The sequence below is a fragment of the Gopherus flavomarginatus genome, chromosome 18, assembly GCF_025201925.1.
Source record: "Gopherus flavomarginatus isolate rGopFla2 chromosome 18, rGopFla2.mat.asm, whole genome shotgun sequence".
Lineage (NCBI taxonomy): Eukaryota > Metazoa > Chordata > Testudines > Testudinidae > Gopherus > Gopherus flavomarginatus.
The window spans coordinates 6,899,697-6,925,599 of record NC_066634.1 but is presented as its reverse complement, the minus strand read 5'-3'; the positions used below and the strand labels follow the sequence as shown (position 1 = coordinate 6,925,599).

Genomic DNA, 25,903 nt, shown 5'->3' with positions numbered 1-25,903 from the left:
ACTGCAGAGGAAGGATAGCTCAGTGGTTTGAGCATTGGCCTGCTAAACCCAGGATTGTGAATTCAACCCTCGAGGGGGCCATTTGGGGATTGGTCCTGCTTTGAGCAGGGGGTTGGATTAGATGACCTCCTGAGGAGGTCTTGAGGCCCAGCAGCAAATGGGGAAGAGCTCACTTGAAATGCACTCCCCCTCCTCAGGCCTTAAGCCTTATCTGTAGTCAGTGCTGCACCAGTTTGATGACAGTGGTGGTTTTAAACAGATTTACTCACCCAGCGCAGAGCATGGTGTAGACACTTAATCCGATTTCAACCAGGCCTGTACCGAGTTAGTTTAAGTAGATCCTGAAGCTAATATAAAAAGGTTTAAATCAGAAGAAAAGAGTGCCTACAGTGCTTTGTGCCAGTTTAACTAAATTGATTTGGAATCACCCCCTTTAGTCTAACCAGTAGAACTGTGAATGAAGATAAGGCCTTAGACCAGCCTATTTACCCCAAGGATACAAATTCATTCCAAAACTCAATACAGGGAAGCAGTCACAAAAGCCAGCCAGAAGAAGCTGTGTCTGAGTGCTAGAGTTAGTGCATTTAACAGATCTTTAGTGCAGAAAGCACCTTAAAACAGCCTCCCACCTCTCAGCAAGAACTCAGTATGTCCCCAGAGACTCTTCCAGTTTCACCACCACAAAACTATTTCCATCCCTGTAGATGGCCAGATGAGCATCTATTACCAGCTCCAACCTGAAAAAAGGTACATTAAGCCACGCTGAAAACCCATGAAGCATTTAGCTTCCATACTTTCCCCCGAGGAAATGCATCCAAGTAACAGCAGAGTACATCTCTGGGCATTGGTTCAACTGCATTGGAACAAGCCAGCTTCCCCCCCCCCCCCTCCATGTACATGTGCAACATCAGTGCAACTAGTGACTCAAGCCACAGTAAGCTGCATGGGTGCAAGCCTTTTACACTGATGCACCATGTCTAAATGAAGGGTTTCCACTAGTGCAGCTACAACAGTGCAAAAATAAACCCAATGCAACAAGCCCTTATATTTAAGTCGCAGTAGGAAACCTAGGGCAACCCACACCAAACCAAGAAAGTCCTGCATGCATGCGGTGTTCAGTTTGGCTGTCTGGAGCTGGAGAGATGAACCTCATCTGCAAACTCATTTATACAGATTAATCAACTGCAGGTGCTGGTGCCGCTCATTCAACTTATTTAACTTCACCACCAACCCCCTGCCTTATCCCTCAGGCAGCAGCTAAGCAGACATCAGCTGGCTGCTAACATGCTCATCTGCTGACATCAGGAAGTCAGATGACTCGGCAGTTCTTTACCCCATCCTGCAGCGCACTTATGCGTATACTCAGGGAAAGTTAAGTAGTCCAAGCAAAGAAAAATGCTCAGGCTAGGTTGTGGAGTTAAAGCATAGGGAAGGACCTAGGCCAGTGATACTCAGACTGAGGCTCACAAGCAGCTCTTTAATGTGTTTCCTGCAACTCTTTGCAGCACAATATTAAAACACTGATTTAATTATTAACCACTGTGATAAAAATAGTAATAGTGTAAATGAAACAATGAATTCACATGACATGGCTCTTTGTGTAATGCTAATTTGGCTCCTGAACCACTGAGGTCTGAGTATCAACTGATCTAGGCTATAATTTAACCATCCAAAATAGATGCAAAGGTAACTGTGCCCACACTGATATTAAACGGGATTTTCAATCAAGTAAATGCTCTGTGGCAGGGCAAGGCCAAAGGCTATCGAAAAGTAGTGGGAGATAGATATATTAGCCCCAGGTTAAACAAATCCCTGGTACCAGGATAAGTAAATGGCCGCTGTTCCAGGTCAATCAAGACACCTGGGGTCAATGAAGAGCTTTCCAGAAGGCAGGGAGGATGCTAGGTTGATTGAGACACCTGAAGCTGATCAGAGGCCAGCTGAAACTAGTTAAAAGCCTCCCAGTTAGTCAGGTGGACGCACATGTCAGGAGCTGTGAGAAGTTGCGCTATTGGAGAGACTGAGCTGAACACACCATATCAGGCACAAGGAAGGAGGCCCTGAGGTAAGGGTGAAGTGGAGCTTGAGGAAGTGGGGGCAGCTGTGGGGAAGTAGCCCAGGGAATTGTACATATCCTGTTCCTAAAGTGTCAGCTACCATAGCTGATACTATTAAGATCCCTTGGCTGGAGGCTAGAGTAGAAGGCAGGCCTGGGCTCTCCCCCCTGCCCTGCCCTTTGCCCCCTGATTAATCAGGGAGACAGACTGTGCAAGGAAGGATAGCTTCTCCTCACTTCCCTCACTGGCTTATGATGAAAATGGCTCAGTAGACTGTGACCCTTGTCTCTAGAGAGAGAAGGGTTAAGTAGAGGGTCACAGTGAGCTTCTGAAATCCATCAGGAAATACAAGACCCATGGAGACAAGGACAAAGCTTTGTCACAGTACACACACACTTCCTAGCATACACAAGTTCTAAGAGATTCAATCTAGCCCAGGAGTCGGCAACCTTTCAGAAGTGGCGTGCCAAGTCTTCATTTATTCACTCTAAGGTTTTGCGTGCCAGTAATACATTTTAATGTTTTTAGAAGGTCTTTCTATAAGTCTATAATATATAACTAAACTATTGTTGTATTTAAAGTAAATAAGGTTTTAAAAAACGTTTTAAAAGCTTCATTTAAACTTAATGCAGAGACCCCTGGTCTGGTGGTCAGGACCTGGGCAGTGTGCCACTGAAAATCAGCTCGTGTGCCGCCTTCAGCACGTGTGCCATAGGTTGCCTACCCCCCGATCTAGCCAATCACCAGTTACTGGGCTCAAAACCACTGAGAGGTTCTCCGACCTGTTATGCAAGAAACCAGGCTAAGGCCAATTCTGTACCACAGACCTGTGTCAGTATGTCACTCAGGGGTGTGAAAACGCCACACCTGACTTGCATAGTTATACCATCCTTAACCCCAAGCAGACACAGGGGGGGTGTCAGTAAGGAGCTCTCCCCCTATAGCACAGGAACATATTCACTTAAGCGCTACAGCACCTAATGCAGCGTTTTAAGTGTAGACTTGCCCTAAATGACAGTGGTCCTTCCTTTCTAGCCTTGACATTGCCTTTTTGCACCCACACTTAAAATCTAGCTGTGCCCAGCTCCATGTGACTCATTTGGCACCTAAACCTAAGTCACCCATGTTACAAGACTAAAATTTTGTACAAAGGATGCTTTGTGAGATATAATTTGAAAAACTCAATTTGCTGATTGTCCTGATAGTGTGGCAACACTGTAAAGTTACAATAAAATTCCACTGTATGACATTGCTGAGATGTTCCAACAGGCACAAACCAGCTCCTCAGAGACAAAAGGTAAACTAATGCCTCAGGTAGGTGTCAACAAAATCACATGGATTATCACCTGGTTAAGCAGTCATTCTTTGGCAGAAAAAAGGGTATGAACAAGAAACCTACATTTTGGCAAAGACACAGGGTATGTCTACATCTACAATTTTGCAGCGCTGGTTGTTACAGCTGTATTAGTACAGCTGTATAGGGCCAGCGCTGCAGAGTGGCCACACTTAAGCAACCAGCGCTGCAAGTGGTGTTAGATGTGGCCACACTGCAGCGCTGTTGGGCGGCTTCAAGGGGGGTTCGGGGAACGCGAGAGCAAACCAGGGAAGGAGACCAGCTTCCCCGCGGTTTGCTCTCGCGTTCCCCGATCCCCCCTGCAAACCGCAGGGAAGGAGACCTGCTTGCTCGGGGGTTCGGGGAACGCGAGAGCAAACCGCAGGGAAGGAGACCAGCTTCCCCGCGGTTTGCTCTCGCGTTCCCCGGACCCCCCTGCAAACCGCAGGGAAAGAGATCTGCTTGAAGGAGAGGCTTCCTCAGGTATGCTGGGATACCTGCTTATTCCACGGAGGTCAAGAAAAGCGCTGGTAAGTGTCTATACTTGATTACCAGCGCTGGATCACCAGCGCTGGATCCTCTACACCTGAGACAAAACGGGAGTACGGCCAGCGCTGCAAACAGGGAGTTGCAGCGCTGGTGAAGCCCTGCAGATGTGTACACCTCCTAAGTTGCAGCGCTGTAACCCCCTCACCAGCGCTGCAACTTTGTGATGTAGACAAGCCCACAGTGGAGGCTCCCATCTCCCCAAGACTTGCTGTCTCTGGAATCTCAGCTGGAAATGATTTTCAAAGAAAAAACTATAAGAAAAGGGAACAGACAGCAAAAGAGCTCTCCCTTCATCTCTACTCATGGCACTCAGGCGACACCTGAAGGACAAAAAAGTATTACTGGACCAGGGACAGATCCTGGCAGAAAGGAATTCATCCAGTAAGACTGCTAAAACATGTGGTGAGAAACTTTTGCTTTGAAATCACTTAGCTTGATAAGTTAAGATGTTGGTTACAAAGAAATAAAAAGGTAAAATGCAGCTATTTCTGACTTTCATACTTCATTATTTGTAATCACCAAATCTATTTTCTGTAGTTAAACTTGTTTAATTGTTTTATCTAAACCAGTGTGCTTGGATTGAAGTGTTTGGGAAACTCCATTTGGGATAAGATTTGTGCATATCATTTTCTATTGAGAAAATAGACTTTATTATGAGCTTGTGTCCTCCAGCAGAGGGCTGGGCAGTACAAGATACACATTACTGGGGAAAGCCTGGGACTGGGAATTTGCTGGTGTTGCTCTGCAGTGTAATTCAAGAGTGATCGGCCACAGCACTCAAAGTACAGCTGGGAATCCTTTACATGCTGGAGGTTATGAGAGCAACCAAGAGTTGTTACTCTCGCAGCAAAGCAGTGTAAAAGACACTCTAGGTTGGAGAACTATGGGGACAGCTGTTCAGTCTAGATTTCATCCTAAAATCCAACTGCAACCAATAACTTTGTTCAACACTACTGGTGATCATAACTGCATGCAGACATTTCATAGCTACATATAAACAAAAATCACAACAATCTATGTTCATGTGATTTTAGTGGTGAAAATTTTGATAAAGTAATTTAATTTTGAATTTAAGGATCACCCACCAGTTGCAACGGTTATCATAAGTGCATAGAGCAGAGATGGGCAAACTACGGCCTGTGAGCCATTTTAAGCTGGCCCCCACTCCAGCTGGGATACTGGGTCGGGGGCCAGACCACATGGCCCAGCCCTGCTCTGGCGCTTCAGATGGGGCACAGGGTCAGGTCCAGACCACGTGGCTCCTGGAAGCCGTGGCATGGCCGTGCTCCAGCTCGTACACGCTCCAATGTGAGTTGCATGGGCAGTGTCTGCGGATGAGGCAGCATGCAGATCTGCCTGGCCACACGTCCACATAAGAGCATGAGAATAAACATGCCACTGCTTCTGGGAGCTGCTTGAGGTAAGCGCTGCTCGGAGCCTGCACCCCCTGAGCCTCTCCCCACGCCCCAGCCCCCTGCTCCAGCCCTGATCCCCCTCCCATTCTCCAAACCCCTCGATCCCAGCCCAGAACACCCTCCTGCACCTCAAACCTCTCATTCCCAGCCCCATCTCAGAGCCTGCACCCCACCCTCCAAAATCCTCAGTCCTAGGCCAGAGCACCCTGCTACACTCATTCCCAGACCCACCCCAGAGCCCACACCCCCTCCTCACCCTAACTTTGTGACCATTCATGGCTCCCATACAATTTCTATTCCCCATTGTGGCCCTTGGGCCAACAAGTTTGCCCACCCCTGGCATAGAGCAATACAGTGGGACTGGGATCCTGCAGGTCCCACAGGACCGGCTGCCATACTAGTGGGAGCAGGTAAAACTCACTTTATGGTACAGATTGGGTGGACCAAAAAAAACCAGACTGCAGTACTTGTGGGGAAACAAATCTCTCAGTTTATCAAGAAAAGCCTATCAGAAACTTATTTATTTATGACACGGCTTAAACAAGATGTTTTATTTTTAGAGGTAAAAATTGTGCCTGAATTCCTTTTATGTATAAAATATACTAACCAACCTTTGTTTTTTAGAAGCGCAGGGGAATCTGTTGCGGGATCTAAAGTTTGATGGTGGGAGCAGGATAAAAATGCAAGAAAAATGTAGGAGCAGGATTAAAAAATAGTTCCTGGAGAAGACTATAAAATGAAGTTTTTTGGAGCTGCATTTATGGTGTTTGCAGAGTTGAGCAGACATCAAGGTGAAAAGGGTAGATTTTCAGCAGCTTGACAACAGTTGTTTGTAGTGTTGGGTCCCATGAAATGAGAGAGAAAAGGTGGGAGGTAACATCTTTTATTGGATGAACCTCTGTTGGTGAGAGAAGCTTTAGACCTTACACAGAGCTCTTCTTCAGGTTTGGGAATGGTACTTGGAGTGTCACAGCTAAACACAAAGGTGAACAGACTGTTAGACCCTTGCAGTTGTAGGGCAAAGGGTTAGTGGTTCTCAACCAAGGCTACGTGTACCCCCGGCGGTACATCAACTCATCTAGATACATGCGTAGTTTTATAACAGGCTACATAAAATGCACTAGTGAAGTCAGCACAAATTAACATTTCACATCTTGTTTATACGTCTCTATATACTATACACTGACATAAGTACAATATTTAAAGTCATCAATTTTTCAGTAAGTGTGCTGTGACACTTAGTTTTATTTCTGATACTGTAAGCAAATGGCTTTTCAGAGAATGAAACTTGGGTGTCCACAAGACTAATCAGACTCCTGAAAAGGGTACTATAGTCTGAAAGGGTTGAGTGCCACTGGATTGGTGGGTTATAGATTGTTGTACTGAGCCATACATCCAGAGTCTGAGTTCATGATTGTCTAAAAGTTATGAATTTAAGCTCCCAGGTTGGTCTTCTGGAGATGTGTGGGGTTTTCCTTTGAGCAGGATACAGATGTTATGCTTGTGGGGAAGTAGGGCATATAGCTGCCAAGTGCCCTAATGTGGAGGAACCGATGCAGTGCAACCTACAGGATCATGAAGATCTTCATGGCTTGATAAAACTTGTGGGAGTCACGATGGCCCCACATAGATACATGGGGCACTTAAGATAATGACAGACCATTGCATTAGTGGACTCTGGAAGTGCCGTCACGCTGGTCTCAAGGAAACTAGTGGGGTGAGACCAGCTGTAGCACCCCGGAATAACCTATTCATGGTGCTGTCTATTATCCGACCATCCCTTTACAAATTGAGGTCCAGGGGAGTAATACCACAAAGGTGACAGCAGGGGTGGTTCCGAAGTCCAATATCTTGTCTTATAAGACAAGACTTCCCAGGATTTGAAGGCCTACTCCCCAGAGATAAGTCAGAGGAGGGTAGTAACCCTGGGATTACTGATACAATGACCCCAGGAACTAGCCCTCTCCTGGTCTTCTGTGAATTAGCCCAGGACGAGCAGCAGGAGCGGAGTTGACAGGGGAGCTGCAGCTGTCAATCCCGCGCCATGAGGACAGGAGGTAAGTTGAAATAAGATACAGCTACTTCAGATATACACAACTTCAGCTACAGGAATAGCATCTTACATTGACCTCTTCCCTCCTCCCAGTGTAGAATAGGCCCAGGTGAGAAAGGAGGGCAGACAATAGGCTGGGTACCAGGATTCTGGCCCAGAACCAAATTGCTGCACTTGTAGGGAAGAAATCGTGTCCAGCTGGCTGGGGAATGATGCAGAGGTTGAGGAGCCAGAAGCTGTACCCAGTTCCAGAGACCAACCCTGAGAGGGAAACAAAAGTAGGCCCCTTTGAGTTTGGGCATATTGGACCCTCATTTGAGAATTTTGGGTAAGATCAGGCCAATGACCTGCTATATGATAGTATTAGGAAGGAGGTCATTGAGGTGAATGCGGTCCCAGTGGAGGGGAAAACGGAAGGCCTAGGGCTATACTCCATGATAAAAAGGGACCTGTTATACAGAGTAGTTCAAATGAAGAGCAAGAAGTGGAGCAACTCTTGGTACTGCGAAGGCACTAGAGGGCTGTGTTGGACCTAGATCAGTCATTTGTTTGGAGTACAGTTAGGGATAGATAAGACCTCCATTAAATCCTATGGAGGATTGACAATATTGTGCCTCCTGCCCAAAGTGCCAATTACGTGGCCCCGATCACACTTAAAGGCCCCTATAGTACCTCTGCCAATTACCAACATCCCATTTGAGAGGATAGCCATGAACCTGTTTCATCTGTTCAACCTGGAGATGTCACTGCAAGAAAATAAACATCAGGGACAGGTGGGAATATCCCCTGAATTGACCCCTGAACAACGAGTAGAAGTTATCAGTATGAACGGAACCCCGATGTGTTCCCAGAGAAGCCAAGCAGGATCACAGAAGTTGATTATATCATCACATATCCTGGAGTAAAGGTGACCATTAAGCCCTACCAGATCCCAGAGACAAAACAAGGCGATCAGGACTGAAGTTAGGAGAATGCTAGAGCAAGGAGTTGTTGAGGAGTCCCATAGTCAATAGTCCAGTACAATCATCCTCATACCCGAACCAGACAGCAGCATGAGGTTCTGCAATGACTTCTGAAAATTAAACAAGGTGTCCCAGTTCTATGCTTACCCCATACCTCGTACAGACAAGCTAATCAACCAATTGGGAAAAGCCAGATTTTTGTCCACCCTTAACCTGACCAAAGATTATTGGCAAATCCCTCTGGCCAAGGAAGCCGAAGACTGCATTTTCTACACCAGAAGGATTGTGGTACACGGTCCTCTTCCCTTTTGGATTACATGGGGTTCCTGCAACCTTCCACCAGCTCATGGAACACCTGTTGCATCCACATGGCAAGTATGCAGCTGCTTACCTGGATGATGTCATCATCCATAGCCCAGACTGGCGGATGCACCTAGAAAAGGTGGAAGTAGTATTGGATACCCTATGGAAGGCAAGACTCACTTGAATCCCTCCAAATGTGCAATAGAGCTAGCAGAAGCCAAATACATCAGTTACATCGTGGGGAGGGGCATAGTCAAGTCCCAACTGAACAAGTTAGAGGTGATATACAGTTGGCCCCAACCAATCTGGAAGGAACAGCTCAGGGCATACCTGGGAATAGTTGGGTACTATAGGCCATTCATTCCCTACTTTGCTACCAGAGCATAGTCATTGATGGATCTGATGAAAGCCCAGGACCCAAACAGTGAAATGCACTGGTGCAGCTAAAGCAGCTTTTACAGACCTGAGGACCACCCTCTGCAGAAACCCAGTGCTAGTAGCCCCAGACTTTGAGAAGGAGTTTATACTGCAAACCGATGCCTCTGAGGTTGCGAGCTGTGCTTTCTCAAATGGTAGGAGAGGAAGAACACCTAATCCTGTTCCTTAGTAGGAAACTCCTGCCCATAAAGAGCAAAAGTATGTTGTGGTAGAAAAAGAATGTCTTGCGGTAAAGTGGGCCATGGAAACCCTCTGTTACAACCTTCTCAGACGGAGGTTTGCCCTCATCATTGATCATGTCCCCCTGAAACAGATGCACCAAACAAAAAGAAATACAAGGGTAACAAGATGGTTCCTGTCATTACAACCCTTCCACTTCAGAGTGCAACAGGTCAGGGGCCAGGTATGGCAACGCTGATGGCCTGTCAAGGGTGCACTGTTTTTCAACCTAAGTAGCCCAACCCCACAGGGTTGAGCAGGAAGTGGGGATGTGACAAAATCAGGTGGGGTAGCTGCAAGGCAGTCCTGGAAGGCCAATATATTAGCCCTAGAATGTTAAAGGCCCTTTTTCCTACAAGCTAAGAGGTTACACACCTGAATCCAATTAAGGGCTGCCTGAGGCCTTTAAAAACCCCTCCCCTGGGGAGAGCAAATGACAGACCTACAGACAGGACAAGCTGCTGCCAGGCTAGTGGCAGCAGGGAAATAGGCTGTTCCAGGCTGAGAGACTGTTCCTTCCCATAAGGGCAACAGCCAAACCTGAGTGCCTGCTAGGGGAAAGACTGACACTCCAGGAAAACCAACCAGATGACACCTTGCTCCAGTGAGGGGGGGGCAGCAAAAGGCACCTCCCTGGGTTTATGATACTGTTTCCTTTTTATTTAGTGGAGAATCACTCCTTCGAACAACCCTCAGGCCTACCCTGAAAATATGACCAAGGGAGTACAGAAGGGGGAAGGCAAACCCTGCCTGAGTGGGGCTGATTACCTCAGGCCCGTACTTGACAGAGGGGGAAAACAATAAGTCTGGCGAGAGAAAACAGGTGCATTACCATAGTATGTTTACACTGCTATTAGACACCCACAGCTGGCTAGTGCCAGCTGACCCAGGCTATGGAGCTCTTTAATTGCAGTGTAGATGTTTGGGCTTCAAGAGATCTGGGACTTGCCTACCTCACCAGGTCCTAGAGCCTGGCTCCAGGCAAATCCTGAATATCTACACCACAAACAGCCCTTCAACCAAGTCAGCTGGCACATGCCAACTGCAGTGTAGACATACCTTTGAGTACCTTTCCCAGACTTGAATTCTGTGTAAGATCAAAAACATCTTTCACCAGCAGAGGTTGAAGAAGTTGATCCAATAGAGATATTATCTCACTCGACTTGTCTGTCCAAACATGAAAGTTGGAATTTTCAGGCCTTCTGCCCTTAAGGCAACAGTAAGTTTGCAAGTTTAACATTTTTGCCTAAGTATTTAAGGGAGGAATCCGATTGCACACACTGCTAAGATCATATCACGTGTATCTATTTCAGTGGAAGATACAGGCGCAGAGCTGAGACTGCACTACTGTAATAAGCAGATATTTACTATGATTTTTTTAGTATAAAATTGCACAGTCCATGCATCTGGAAAGCCTGTTCAATGACAACAGAAGACCTCCATTATAGTGTCTTTGGGTGATGACATGCATGGTGGCCAATGACCTCTCTCCAATGCCAAACACACTGGGCCTATACAAGTAATTTTTAACTACTTCCAATCAGGAACCTTCCACATATATAGAGCAGCAGCAGCTGCAGAAAAGCGAGACTAGACACCATTGGTAGGCGCAATCCAGAATCCTAGAGCTCTCATTGAGGCCAAAACCTTAGGCCAGAATGAAGACTACCAAGTTAAACTATTTAACATGTTTGTGTAGAGCTATTAAGCCTCATGCTTCAAGGTTTAGGCTCATCTCTAACTATCAGGGATTAGGAGGTTTCACACCTTCCTCTGAAACATCTTCTGCCAGCCACTGTCAGTGATAGGAACTTGACAAAATGGACCATGTATCTGATCCAATCCAGCACTTCCTATGACCATACCAAGTTTCTAAACTAGACTAATGCCTAGATTTTCTTCCCAAACTCAGCAAAGTGCACATTCCTCATTAAAGGTTATACATATCCACAAGGTAAGCTTTTAAAAAAAAAACCTGTTAGAATGGACAGGAGGAAATGTGGAGAGAGATGCCTGACATTTTTTAAAAGCAACACTTTGCCTATTCATGCTCTAACAACTTAAAACCAAGTCAGCCTGTTCTAAGTCTGCTTTGCATCTCAGCACTAAGGACGACTTTACCCACTGATAGTTTGAAGACAAACTGTACCACTGCAATACTAATTTAAAAAAACAGATCTAAAGAACCCTGCAAATCTACAGATAACTGCTTTATATCCATGGATATCCGTATCTTGTGGATAGCGTGGATGTAGATACAAATTTTGTATCCGTGCAGGACTCTGACTGTAAGAGCTGGGAGGGCAGTTGTGAGGAATCACACTGCAGACCATCCATCTACAATGGGTGGGGGACCTGGAGGGCAGGGAGCTGCTCCAGTTCCCCGCCCAGGGCAGATGGACAGCACAGCTCTCCACAGCTGCCTGCCCAGCTCTTACTATGGCTGGGCTGTGGCTCTAAAAACCACCCCAGCTGGAGCTGGGTCAGAGATCAGCACTGGGGAGCCTGGGTCCTTCCCACCTGACCTGTGTGGGGAGCCTGGGGGGCAGAGCGACAGGCCTGAGGTTGCTTTCCCTCGCCCCCCATCTAGGGCAGGTGGAGGGACTCAGGCTCCCCACAGCTGCCAGTGCAGCTCTCCCTGAGCTGGTTCCAGAGGGGGGGGTGGAGAAAGAGGGAAAGCCCAGTCACAGTAAGAGCCAGTCAGGCAGCTGTGGGGGACTCTCTACCTGTCCTGGGCAGGGATCCTGAGCAGCCCCTGAGCAGCTCCACAGGTTCCTCCCCACCACCACAGCACCCAGGCCAGAGTGGAGCCCAGCCAGGGAGCCGCAGCGGACCATCCACCTCACCAAGAGCCCGGTGGGGGGGGGAGGGGGCGGGAAGGGGCAGAGAAGTGTGCCTCAGTCTTCGCCCAGCCCCAGTGTACAGCCCTGCAAATGTGGACTGGATGCAGATATGCATTTTTGCATCTGCACAGGGCTCTATACATCTATATCAGTGTTTAGAATTTCCCGCACCAGGAACTGAAAAACCCCCTCTGGTTTTCTAATGGCAATTCACCCTAATCCCATAATACTTCAAGGGCGCAAAGGTTTGTCATCATGGTAGGACATCACAGGTAATTTCTGGATGATGGTGTTCCAAGTTTGACACTGCCCATATATGGGGTAGCTTCCCTTAGAACACTTATCTTGTCTCACATATCACATCACAGTTCAGGCTCTACAGCAACAGTGCATGAGGACACCAAAACAAGCTCTACAACACAGATACTGTCCCCCAGAGTTCTGCGGGCAAGTAGAGCTTGCGGAGACATATTGCTCCTTTCCTAGCTCAGTATAACTGCATTTTCTTCCCCTACACCCATGGGATACAACACAGCCAGTGCCCCCTTACAGGCCAGAGTTAAGAAATGCTGCTCCAGGGTAGTCACCAGAACAGCTAATCTACACAGTTACAAAGCAAGTCACAATCCTAATTCTGGATCTAGGAGTGACCAGAATACACATTGATACTTGCAGCCAGACAAGCAATTACATGCCAACATACAAGATCTTTACAACTTATTCCACAGCTGCTACAGACTTGAGAGAGAGAGGTTTACATGTCACAAAACTGGACTAAATGACTTTCCACCAAGTCTAGCCCTTCCATGTTCCACTTCATGCAGGGAACCTTTGTCCTTCCCTCCTCCCCTACTCACCACAAAATACAAATCAGGGGATTTCCTCTACAACTTGATCACCTGACTCTGAACATTTTTCACTACTTGTTGTTACAACATTTCTATTTACCAGGACTGGAAAGTTGGAAAAATGCAATACTTCCCAATTCTTCCCAGCGTGTAGACTTTGTGCATGACATCACTGTGCAGAAACTTTCAGTGTTTCCCATTTGAGTGGAAATGTCAAAGCACAACAAAGGGAACAAGAAGCATTTTTAACAAGTGAGCGTGATTCCAGAGTCACCAAAAAGAGTCAACAGGGGGGCTCAGAGGCCTTATCTATTTTGTATTCAAAGTTAAACCCATCTAATTAAAACAATGAAAATGGGACCAAAATAATCAATTTAAACTTGGCTTGCACTGATTTCTCTCAACTCAGGGAAAGCCAGGTTTATGTCAAATTAGGGATTTGCATTGTTTTAATTAAGGCCTTGTCTATACAATGTTTGGGTGTGATTTTCCTACCAGTTAAATCTGTATAGCCCTTAGTGTGGATACAGGGGTATCTGTATAAGGGTGCCTTACCCCTGTAGAGCTTATTCTCTTTCCTTAAATGTGCAGCTATACCAGAATACTGTGCCTTTATGCTGATATAACTGCATTCACATTAGGATACTTGTGAGATAAGTATGGTAATTTCCTGGACATAGGTTACTGAATTCAGTTTAAGGGCACATCTGTACTTAAAACACTGCATCAACGCAGTTGCTGAAGCACTTTAATGAAGATGCTCTAAGCCAGTGATACTCACATGTCAGTGGTTCAGGAGTCAAATTAGCCATCAGTATTACCCAAGAGTTCCAGTAATGTGAATTCAGTTTCGTTTACTATAGTAATGATCATTATTTAAACTATGACAGGAAATATTTAGTTTTTATTTAGATATTATTCTCAGTAAATAAACTAACAACTGATTAACAGCTAAAGCATCCTGATTGGTTAATAATTAGTGTTTTAATTTGCTGCAAAGAGCTGCAGGAGACACAGTAAAGAGCTACTTGTCATGAGATGCAGTCTGAGTATCACTGCTCTAAGTCAATGAGAGAGAGCTCTCCTGTCGGCTTAGTTAACACATCTTTGTCAGAAGCAGTAGCTATCAGTGGGAGAAGCACTTATGTCAGTACAACTGTACCACTCAAAGGCAATTCACTGAAGTAATTCTGTAGTGTAGATCAGGGCTAAGTAATTTAGGAGCCCACTGTATTAACGCAGATGTTTGTGTGTTACTGTGGGACTGTATGCAACTGGTTTAGGAGACGTGATTACTGTAAGCCATTGGAAAGTGTTGAGCTTCACAGGACTCCTTAAAACAATAATCTAAGACAAAAATATACTGTGGAGTAGGTTTCCCAGGAAATACTTGGAGGGGAATGCCAATGCCCACCTCCAGGCTTGATCTTTTCACTCTGTGGAAACCTGTATCTATAAATTACCTACTCTCAAGATCAAAAGGCCCAAACTGCATAAGGAGCAGCTCTCAGATTCATGGGAGGTTCTTGTGCTGAGCAAAAGAGTTCACACTTTATGGACTTGTAAACACAAAAACTACTGGAGGAGTCTGAAGGACTGCTCACCAGCCAGAGCCCCTGCTGGAATCAAGCTTTACAATCTCTAGCTATTTTCCAACTCAGAGTGGGAAGCTGAGAGTTTCAATCTAAAGCGCCCTTTTGAGGGACGGTGCACAAGGTTGCTAAACTCTCAAAAGAGGATTGTTAATTCTTCCTCTTATCTTAGCCCATTCCACTCTGCCAGGTACATCAATCAGCCACTCTCTCCTCCCCTCTACATCTCCAAAAACAGAGGAGACATCTGCTCCCAAGTGAGGAATAAAGCCGGCCTCTCCTCCATAAAGGCATGGAGGCCACAGGATTTCAGAAGAGTTGGTTTGGGGACCTTGGAGGAATTGCATCACAGCCCAGGAGAGGCAGTCTATTAATCTCTCTTATCTGTACCCAAGTAGCACACGCAGCACTGCCAGGAACTGCTGAATGTAAGCACAATCAAGTCACTGGGACTTGGTCAAGTTCTGTTTTTCTTGTCCAGTTGAGCACTACACATATCCCCTCATAGGGAACAGAGATAGCAGGACACTGTACATAAAAGTAGTTGTAACGCAATAACAGTTTACTACTACTGCCTTTGCTCTGCCAGACCCTCTCAAATCCCCCTCCTCCACAAGCCCCCCCAGCCCACCACTTTAAAAGGTGACAAATGGTTTTATGATGCACAAAGGCCTCAAGATGTGGTGGTTTATTTTGAGTGTTTAGCCTACTTGTTCTGTTAGAAATAGCCAAGCTTCCCCACTCATGGATTCCTCAAGTGAGGCTCCTAAAATAAGAAATCTGAAATGCAAAAGACCATACCTCCCCCTAAAACAGAAAGCTGAAGATGCTCAGCATCTCAGGGAAAGGGGGCAGACAAAACAGGCCACTTCTATCTAGCTGCAAGAATATGGTTTCATAACACTAAAAAATTCACATTTCGAAAAAAATGTTGGGCATCAGGAATAAGGTCTGATATGGCGCTCCCTCAGCCCTGAGCTGAGAGTTTCTGTGAACCATTTGCTTATTGTTTACATTAAAAAGGCAAAAAACTAAAAGTTGGGAAGTTTAAGGGCTTTATTCACACAAGTCCTATTGGTTATGGTTAAACAGGTTTAAATCCTGACTCCGTTAAAACAGTGCCACCTGCTGTGACGATAACTGTATTGATTGCGTGGCTGTAGTTTACAAAAAGAAGCTAAACCATGTTTGAATAGATTTAAGTGTCCACATAGTTACATAAGTTTAACTAAATTGATTTAAACATGACTTTAGTTCAGGGGTTCTCAAACTGGGGGTTAGGACCCCTCAGGGGCTCACGAGGTTATTACATGGGGGCCACAAGCTCTCATTCTCCACCTCAAACCCTGCTTTGCCTCCAGCATTTATAATAGTGTTAAATATTTTTAAAAGTTTTTAATTTATATGCGGGGAGTCACACTCAGAGGCTTGCTGTGTCAAAGGTCATCAATACAGAAGTCTGAAAACTGCTTTAGTTATACTGGTGCAGGCCTTGAACAACTGGAAAGAGATCAGGGCTTTACTGGGTCTGAATAGCGAGAGACAAAAGTAGACAAGATACCAGAATTTGTAGGGTTGTTTTTTTTAAATGCATTCAAGGGTATTTTAATAACCAACAGAGAACAGCCATCCCAGTTTTCTTGGCATATATCAGCTTTAAAAAATGGTGCCACTGTATTTAACTCTAGGTGCCCATATGCCACCATCCGTCCTCCCCTTCAACCTTCACTCTCACCCAGTGTTCTGCAGTTTATGTTGCAAAAGCCACTCCATGCACTAAACCCATATTTCTCTAACTTCTCCTCAAGCCATTCTTTCTGCCTTATCTCCCTCAAGATTTCAACATGATCTTCACCCCACCAAAAAGCATTTCCTTTTGGCAAGTTTGAAGTCTCACAAAAAAATTCTCATCTCAGATAGCTTTAACCATGTTTAAACGTTTCAAAAAAAACATGGTAACATACTGGACAACTGCAGGAATGTAATCAGAAACAGACAGTATTTCAATAGCAGTACAGCTTCAGAGAGCTGCCAGGAGTAGAGACTCCCTGAGTCTGCACAATTTCTCTGTGAACCAAAGCATATCCTGTTACCTTATCTCCTTTCGCTACTCTCATAGCTATGATCTCCAAAACAAAGCAAAACTGTAAGCCTGCCCTTCACTCACTTACCCACTTCCTAAACATGATCACTATTCATAGAATATCAGGGTTGGAAGGGACCTCAGAAGGTCATCTAATCCAACCCCCTGCTCAAAGCAGGGCCAATCCCCAGACAGATTTTTGCTCCAGATCCCTAAATGGCCCCCTCAAGGACTGAACTCACACCCTTGGGTTTTGCAGGCCAATGCTCGAACCACTGAGCTATTCCTCCCCCTATTCTTTCCTGTTAGCCCACGGTTTGGATTTTCACCTTAACTGGCTTAAATCTTGGGTTAGACTTGATATGATTACACCCTACTGGCCTCTTCTTAGGAAGGAGACTGCTACTCCATCTGACTACTGGATGGAAGAAAGAAATACGGACCAACCCTTAACTATTACAGGGCATCCCTGAACATGCCCTGCTCAGATTGACACCCTGTCAGTATTAACCTTGGGACTTTTCTCCACATAAAGCATGATCTCTGTGCAGCAAGAAAGACTGGGCCATCATCCCCCCCAACCTAGGGTGACTAGATAGCAAGGATGAAAAATTGGGACAGGGTGGGGGGTTATAAGCACCTATAATATAAGACAAAGCCCCAAATATCAGGACTGTCCCCATAAAATTGGGACATCTGGTCACACTATCTCCACCTGCCTTCAGTAGAGAATGGAGGACTCCGATAGCTCACCATTATATTACACAGCTGCTTCTTCCCCTCCAAGCAATCCTTCCTTTACAGCCATTTTAAGGTAGTGTTTACCTTTGTGCTAGAGATCCCATTTTGAAGCCTTGTAACGTGTGCAGGAAGCACCAGTAAACAATTCGCATTTGCATCTTGTTCACCACATTTCAAGGGGAGAATCTTGCCAAAGCAATACACAAAGGCTTCAAACCATGTCAATGGGACATTACCAGTAGCTTACCTGGTCTGCACAGCAGCACGTGAATATTACAGGCTGGGTGCAAGTTGCACCAATGAACCTTTCCCTATACAAAAAAAATCTGTACCAGACGTGAATGGGTCATTTAGGCATGAATCAGTCAACATCAGTTGCAGGACTGACACCAGCTATTTTTAAGAAGCACTAGCGCCCCCCCAACCTCTCAACTAAACAAACACCTTGCCTTTGCACAAGTGCCTAAGAGGACTTTTTGTTGAATGAATGCATAGTTGGAAACTCCACTTGCTATTCAGCATATGTCCTTTGACAACGCCTACTCACCATTGGGCTGTAAATAGAATTTAAAAAAGAATCCGTTTAAACTATTAAAATTATATTGGTTAACCCTTTAATCGTTAACATGATGAGGGCCCTGGTCGGGGCTGCTGCCAATCTGTTTTAGACATTAACTGCAATATATTAACAGTAAGACTAATACTTATTGGTTAACAGGTTAATATTTTACATCTCTACTCACCACCCAAGCGCCAATCAAGGATACATGCCATCAAAAACAAGGGAGAGTTAAGATAGCATCATCCTTTACACAGTACAGAGAAAGAAGCCCTAATATTGTTGGTTTTGACCTAACAGCTTGGGGGAGTTGCTACAATACCCACAAATCAATTCCCCTTCAAAGGACTCCATCCATAGCCTGTTAACAGTAAATACTCAATCTCTGTATACCCAGGACTTGAAACTTGCAAAGAAAACCAACTAAAAACAGACAGAAGAGGATAAGAACTATTAGTACTCCACTCAGCATCCTAATATGCAGAGTATTGGCATGTGCATATGCACAGCTCATTTGTGTTAAATGGAGGGAGGAAATGGGTAAATGACCCCAAAATGATTCAGTAAAAGAATCCGATTTGTACTTTAGAAAGGTCACTTAAAACCTGCATTTCCAAAAGCAACTAGCTGATTCATGATGCCTGTGAGCTCCTTTGGACACTTTAAAGGAGGCCTATTTTTTAGAAAGCCCTCACTCACCTTCTGTAAACCATGCACCTTCAGAAATGTGTCATCAAATTAGGCACTCAAGATTTTAAAACATCTAAATCACTATTTTGCTTCTGAAAACCTCAGCCTTAGGCACCCAAATACAGACTTTGGAGGCTAATCTATGGTCAAAAATGGGTGCCTAGAGATATTTAAGATCAAGGCTTCATCTGCACACAAGAGTAGTGCTGCTTTAGCTATTTGATGGACATGGAGCTGCTCTGTAATTATTTATGTACAGTGTATGCTAGACTGGTTCTGGGACACTTTCTGAATGATTACATTAGTTTAACTAAACAGGAGTCTGTCTGCAAAAAAACAAGCAGAAAAGAAATGCTCAAGATAAGCCACCTCTCAGCAAATGTTTCAGAGTTGTTAAGAGACAATGCCAGAACAATTAGCACTGATGATTTTGCCTCCAGCCAACCCACAAAACTGGCTTTAAAAAGGCCACTTAAGCTTTGCTGGCTCCTGGTATACTATGTTAAAAGAAAAACTGGTAAGTACTGGAACCTGGGGTACATTGAATGGAGTGTTCTATCAATATGACACACACACACACACTATACATATACACAGATTTTGTGCTCACATTTTGGGACAGACTGAACACTTACATGAGAGACAAGATAGGTGAAGTAATATCTTTTATTGGACCAACTTCTGTTGAGAGAAACTTTTGAGTTTATACTCGTGTGACAGCTCAATCTTTTATTGGACCAGCTTCAGTTGGTGATAGAGAAAAACTCACTTGGTCTCTCCAGTATCCAGGGACCAACACGATTACAACACTGCACGAATCCTTATATGACTGTCTTCCAGGTTTGTTGGTAACGTACTGGCCTTTCTGTATTGTGCTGATCTCTGAACAATAAACGAATTGCGCCTGAATTACCTAACATACCAATAAAATAACTGAATCCTACTAAGGGTAAGAATGGTAGACGCACACAGGGTTACTGCAGCCAGGAACCAATCCAGGAGGGGAGCATTGCAAAATTCCATCCCAAGATAAGTAACCTGAAAGGGGGTGTTGTAATAATCGGGGTCTCACAGATCTATCCCCAAGTGTGAGCCTGACTGTGGAAAGTAGAAATAGCTGATTGGAACAGTTTATAAACTTACAACAAATGTTGATGGGAAAAGGTACTAAAGGGAAATGGTCTACTGCTGTAACTCAAAGACTGTGTTAAAGATCACCTTTGATAAACAAGTAGTATGGACTGGAAATCACACTAAAATTGGCATATTTGGAACTCAGGCCTAACTAGTGACAAAACAGAGAAGATTGGATATTACATCCATCACTCCATTTTGGGATCCCTAAAAAAAGACTTTGGGGAGGGAGAAGTCAGCTAGCTAGCTGAGAGAGAGATGGAATGCAAGGGGCAAACTTTACCATCACAGCTGCTACTCCCACACTGTCTCCTGGGCCCCAGGATCCACTCTGATACCCTTAGGCCTTCAATGTCCTCACCATAACAGAGCATGACCAAAATGACATCCCCACCTTGAACTATTTCAACCCAAGCAGTTGTAAGACTGTGGTTATTGCTGTCCCCCTTCCCACTCATGTGTCCTTTTCCTTCCGCACCTTATTTTTTCCTCTTTCCTTTTGCCTTCTGTTTAATAAGTCTGGCTTAGCCAAAGTTATATATTTTGCAACACTGCTGCAGGCCTGTGACCACAGAGGCAGCCAAAATCAATGCCATATCCCAACTAACTAGCATGATGCTGATACAAGTTTGCCTGTTCTCAAAGTGGCTGATCAGACAGCAGAGTGGGCCTGTGTTTCTCCAGCAGTGAGGTTGCAAATAAAAGTCAGCCCCAAAGAGAAGCTGCATTTTCTATCTTTGTTGTTCTTCTCTCCCCTTTCCCATGTGTTTATCTTATATTAAAGGAAACAGGATCTGACTTTACCAACAGCTCCAACCTAGCAAACAATTGCCCCTAAGGACAGTTACCATCTTTAATACCATCTAAAAGATGGTCAAACAGAGGGTTTTCATTATAAAAACTCTACAGCTCAAGGGAACAAGGAATTTTGTTAGTACAGACTTAATACTTTACATTTCAAATGCTTTAGTAGTTTTTCCTCCTCCGGCTTAAAAAGAATTTAATGGAGTATTTGCCATAGGAATAAGCAGTGCCAGGGTCTTTGCAAACAAACCCCCAAACCATGTGTACTGTTGAAAAGATATATGATGATTTTAACACCTTTAACACTCTGGGTCCATTTATTCTGTCCGAATTAATACAACAGGTGCACCCAGATGCCAAAAAAGGGCCAGAGATGTAACCATGACATCATGCCACTACAAAGCAATATAATCCCCAATGATGTGGATGCAGCTATACCCAGTGTGAAGATGCTTTATACCAGCACAGCTTATTCCCATTCGTGAAAATGAATACACTGTGGCAGGATAAGGCACCATTATCTTTGAATAACTGGAATCAGACCAGGGAATCATGCCAGTGTTATTTCAGAATATCCGCCACCGCAAGTTACCCTGATACAAAACGTGCATATATCAGGCCTAAATCACCTCTTCTCATATTTACAGGCAATCTCCTTGGAGAACAGATTCAAAGAAAAGATGTAGAACTTTTCCTTTCCACTATCTCCAGCACAGTGGCTAGCACATTTGGGTGCAATCTCCAGTCCCATCGAGGCCATGTTCACACTAGAAGCCTTTACCAGTATAGTAATGTTGGTTAGAAGGTATGATTTCTGTACTGCCAAAACCCCTGGTGCAGTTATAATGGGTATCAATTACATCTATATTAGGAGGGTTTGCCAGTACAATAGAACCTCAGAGTCAAACACCGGTCAACCACACACCTCATTTGGAACCAGAAGTATGCAATCAGGCGGCAGCAGCAGAGATAAAAAAGCAAATACAGTACAGTACTGTGTTAAATGTAAACTTCCCAAAAAATGAAGTTTTTAAAAAGATTTGACAAGGTATGGAAACTGTTTCTGTGCTTGTTTCGTTTAAATTAACATGGCTAAAGTCAGCATTTTTCTTCTGCACAGTAAAGTTTCAAAGCTGTATTAAGTCAATGTTCAGGTGTAAACTTTTGAAAGAACCATAACGTTTTGTTCAGAGCTAGGAACAACCTCCATTCCCCAGATGTTTGTAACTGAGGTTCCCTCCCCAAGAGCAGACAACTGTGGTGCTCTACTTTTTTCACCCAGCACTTACCTGAGGGCCCCTGTGCCCAAATCCCAAGGCCCAGCCACTTCACATTGACCATCCCCCAAGTCCTTGCCCCACACTGTGTCTAGCCTGAATCTTGTAAGTACTGGGATAAGAGACACAAGTGGGCATGGTGCAGGGGAAACAAGGCTAGGGAAGTCCAGAAGCAAGAGTGGAAGCAGCTCAAACAGGCATAGGGTAGGGGTGGTGGAGCTGAAGGCCAGTTTGTAAGCACTGAGGGAGTGATTTGGGGGGCAGAGCCACCGTTCAAGGGTATTGAGGGGGATTGGGAGTCAGTGTGGCATCACTGAGGTAAAAAGGTTCAAGGGCACTCCTCCGTAGCACGGAGGGGCAGGCTGGGGGCACTGAGGGCACTTTGGGGGCAAGGCTGGGAAGAGAATGAGGGGGGCATGCGTTCTGGGGGTCTGTTCAAGCAGTGGTTTGAGGTAAGACACTGTCCTGGGGAGGAAAAGGAGAGTGGCCGGGTGGGGCTGCCACAGGCAGGGCCCCTCTGATGCAGGTCTTCTGCCCTCACTCCCCCCCTCCATTCACACTCCCCACCAGCCTGGCCTCCCGCATTCCCACCCCCTCTTGCCTAGGCCTTGACCCCAATGCACAGCCCCTCCCTCTCCCTATAGATAAGCAGCGCCCCCACCCCCAACGCACATCCAGCCTGGCCACCTCCTGTACAAAACTGGTTTTGCTCTCCACTGGACCGCTCCCCACTTCGCCTACCCCCGCGGGCCGGCGCCCCCCCCCCCCCCACGCTCGCTCCCGCCGGCCCGGCACCCCTCCCCCCATGGCACAGCCCGGGCCCCCCCCACGCCCGATCCCGCCGGCCCGGCACCCCCCTCCATTGCAGAGTCCGCTCCCGCTGGTCCGCCCCATGCCCGCTCCCACCGGCCAGGCACCCCTCCCCCCACGGCACAGGCCCCCCCCCATACCCGCTCCCGCCGGCCCGGGACCCCTCCCCCTATGGCACAGCACCCCCCCCCCGCCTGCTCCCGGCACCCCTCCCCCATGGCACAGCAGCCCCCCCCGCCCGCTCCCGCCGGCCCGGCACCCCTCCCCCATGGAACAGCGCCCCCCCGCCCGCTCCCGGCACCCCTCCCCCCATGGCCCGGCGCTCCCCATGCCCGCTCCCGCCGGCCCGGCACCCTTCCCCATGGCACAGCCCCCCCCATGCCCGCTCCCGCCGGCCCGGCACCCTTCCCCATGGCACAGCCCCCCCCATGCCCGCTACCGCCGGCCCGGCACCCCTCCCCCCATGGCACAGCCCCCCCCCGCCCGCTCCCGGCACCCCTCCCCCCATGGCACAACCCCCCCCCCGCCCGCTCCCGGCACCCCTCCCCCCATGGCACAGCCCCCCCCCCGCCCGCTCCCGGCACCCCTCCCCCCATGGCACAGGCCCCCCCATACCCGAGGCCTCCCATACACGCCCCCGCCCGCCTCGCTCACCTTGTCCCTCTCTGTTGTTGGCGGCCTCCCCGTCGGCGGCGGGGGCCGGCTCGGCCCGCAGGCACTCCCGGCAGACGGAGTGCAGGCAGGGCAGCAGGCGGGGCTCCCGCTCGGCCCGCAGCCGCTCGCGGCACACGCCGCACTTCTCCAGCAGCTCCAGCGCCTCGGGCCGCTTCTCCCCGCCGGGGCCGCCCGCCTCGGCCGAGGCCGCCGAGCCCGACATGGCGGCCGCTGCCCCTTTCCCGCCTCCCGCTTCTCCCGGCTCCAGCCGCACGCGGGGCCCGCGCGCCGCTGCTGTGACGTTCCCCGGGAGGGCCGCGCGCGCCGCTGAGGACGGAACGTTCGCCGGGGGGGGGGGGCCGCGCGCGCGCGCCGCTGCCGCTAACGGCGATGGAGCGTTCGGGGCCCCGCTGCACAAAGCCTGAGAGACAAGGGGAGCTGCGCGCGCACACGCACGCTGCGAGAGAGAGTTAGAGGGGGAGAAGGCCCCCACCAGCGGCGCGTCCTTCGCCGTCGCTCCTCCTACGGGGGAGGGGGGGTGAACAAGGCTGCAGCAGCCGAGCCAATCAGCGCCCAAAGAATCCCCGTGGGCGGTGCTGGGACAATGAGAGTCAGACAAATCGACCAATCCACCCGCGTTTGGGAGGCGAGGGGGGGCGGAGGACGTCACCTTATGTTTCGGCGTAGGGCGGGAGAAAGGACGATCGACTGGGGGTTGCACCAATCGTGAGACTCGAAACGCCATCGGGGTGGGCAGGCGTGGAAATGATAGGAAGACAGGCCAATCCGCTCCCTCGTTTGCCCGATGGAGGCGGGATAGGCAGAGACGGGTAGGAGATGGGAGCGAATCCGCTTTCAGCGAGACCTGCCCGCCTAGGCAGAGCATGAAAGGCGCTTGAGAATGATCCGTTAATAAGGTTCCGCCCCTCCGCATGATAACGGCAACAGTCAGTGATTGACGGATCTGGATGCCAATCACCCACCGAAGCCTTCCCCGGGGGCGGGACTTTATTTGATTTACATAGGGCAGGCCCTGTAGGTTTCCAAGCTTCGAGAGGAGGCGGAAGAAATCCTGGGACGGACAGAAGAGAGAACCAATCAGCTCACGAATTACCTGAGCAGCCACTCAATGACTGGCAGATGAAGCCAATTACCTTCTCCTACATTCCCGCTGCCCTGCTCCTTTCTCCTCCGGGAGGGGGGTTCCCCCCTCTCAAAAAACGTTGACATCTCCCTTGCTGGCTGGCTGTAACAGAAAGCAAGACCCAGTTCCCTCACGAGGAGATGGAGACAAATAATGAGTCGATCCGGAGTGACTCCAGAGTGACTCATGAATAAGCTGAGCTCAGTGAAGTCACTCCGGAGTCACTCCAGACTGACCCAGCGCAGGGTCCTGCCCGCTGAGGTCAGTGGAGTCACTCTGGAATCGCTCCAGTATGACCCAACATACAGCTCAGTGGAGTCACTATGGTTTCACTCTGGTTTGACCCAGAGCAGGGTCTGGCCTTGTTGAGCTCAGTGGAGTCACTCCAGATTCACCCAGACCAAAGTCTAGGTCCCCTTGAATTCAGCACTCTCCCCAAAACCAGAACTTTGGTTTCATAGAATCATAGAATATCAGGGTCGGAAGGGACCTCAGGAGGTCTTTTAGGTAACCCATTCCAGTGCTTCACCACCCTCCTAGTGAAAAAGTTTTTCCTAATATCCTACCTAAACCTCCTCCACTGAAACTTGAGACCATTACTCCTTGTTCTGTAATCTGCTACCACTGAGAACAGTCTAGATCCGTCCTCTTTGGAATCCCCTTTCAGGTAGTTGAAAGCAGCTATCAAATCCTTCCTCATTCTTCTCTTCTGCAGACTAAACAATCCCAGTTCCCTCAGCCTCTCCTCATAAGTCAGGTGCTCCAGCTCCCTAATAATTTTTGTTGCCCTCCGCTGGACTCTCCAATTTTTCCACGTCCTTCTTGTAGTTTGGGGCCCAAAACTGGACATAGTATCCAGATGAGGCCTCACCAATGTCACATAGAGGGGCAATGATCATGTCCCTCAATCTGCTGGCAATGCCCCTACTTATACAGCCCAAAATGCCGTTAGCCTTCTTGGCAACAAGGGCACACTGTTGACTCATATCCAGCTTCTCATCCACTGTAACCCCTAGGTCCTTTTCTGCAGAACTGCTGCCTAGCCATTCGGTCCCTAGTCTGTAGCAAATAATGAAAGGGCGGCTGTGAAGCATTGGTGATCGTTCAAAGAAAGCCACAAGAACAATTCTAGGTCTTTAAAACTTGTCTCACTGTAAGAGATTAAAGATGTTTGATCTTTTTAACTAACTTGAGGGAAGGGTACCAGGTGAGGGTGACTTGATCATGGCCTATAAGTACCTACCAGTATTGCCAACTCTCATGATTTTGTCATGAGTCTCATGATAATGATTGTTTTCCCGGAGTCAAGTGGATACGTGATGATTTCAGCCTTCCTTCTTACAGAAAAATGAAGTTTCTAGCCCTCATGGTTGTGGAGGAAGCTTCAAAATGTGA

General features: G+C 47.3%; 1 protein-coding gene across 3 annotated transcripts in view; it reads right to left on the bottom strand.

The window, feature by feature from the left end:
- The window catches only part of TRIM28 (tripartite motif containing 28), a 53,442-nt gene extending 29,580 nt beyond the window's left edge, over positions 1–23,862 (bottom strand). The window contains exon 1 of one of the 3 annotated variants that reach the window (XM_050927594.1): positions 23,365–23,862. In XM_050927594.1, coding sequence (XP_050783551.1) covers positions 23,365–23,587 — 223 coding nt within the window. In that variant the 5' untranslated portion in view covers positions 23,588–23,862. The remainder of the gene's footprint in view (positions 1–23,364) is intronic. The other 2 variants (XM_050927593.1, XM_050927595.1) reach the window with 2 other exon arrangements.
- Between the last annotated feature and the right edge of the window lie 2,041 nt (positions 23,863–25,903).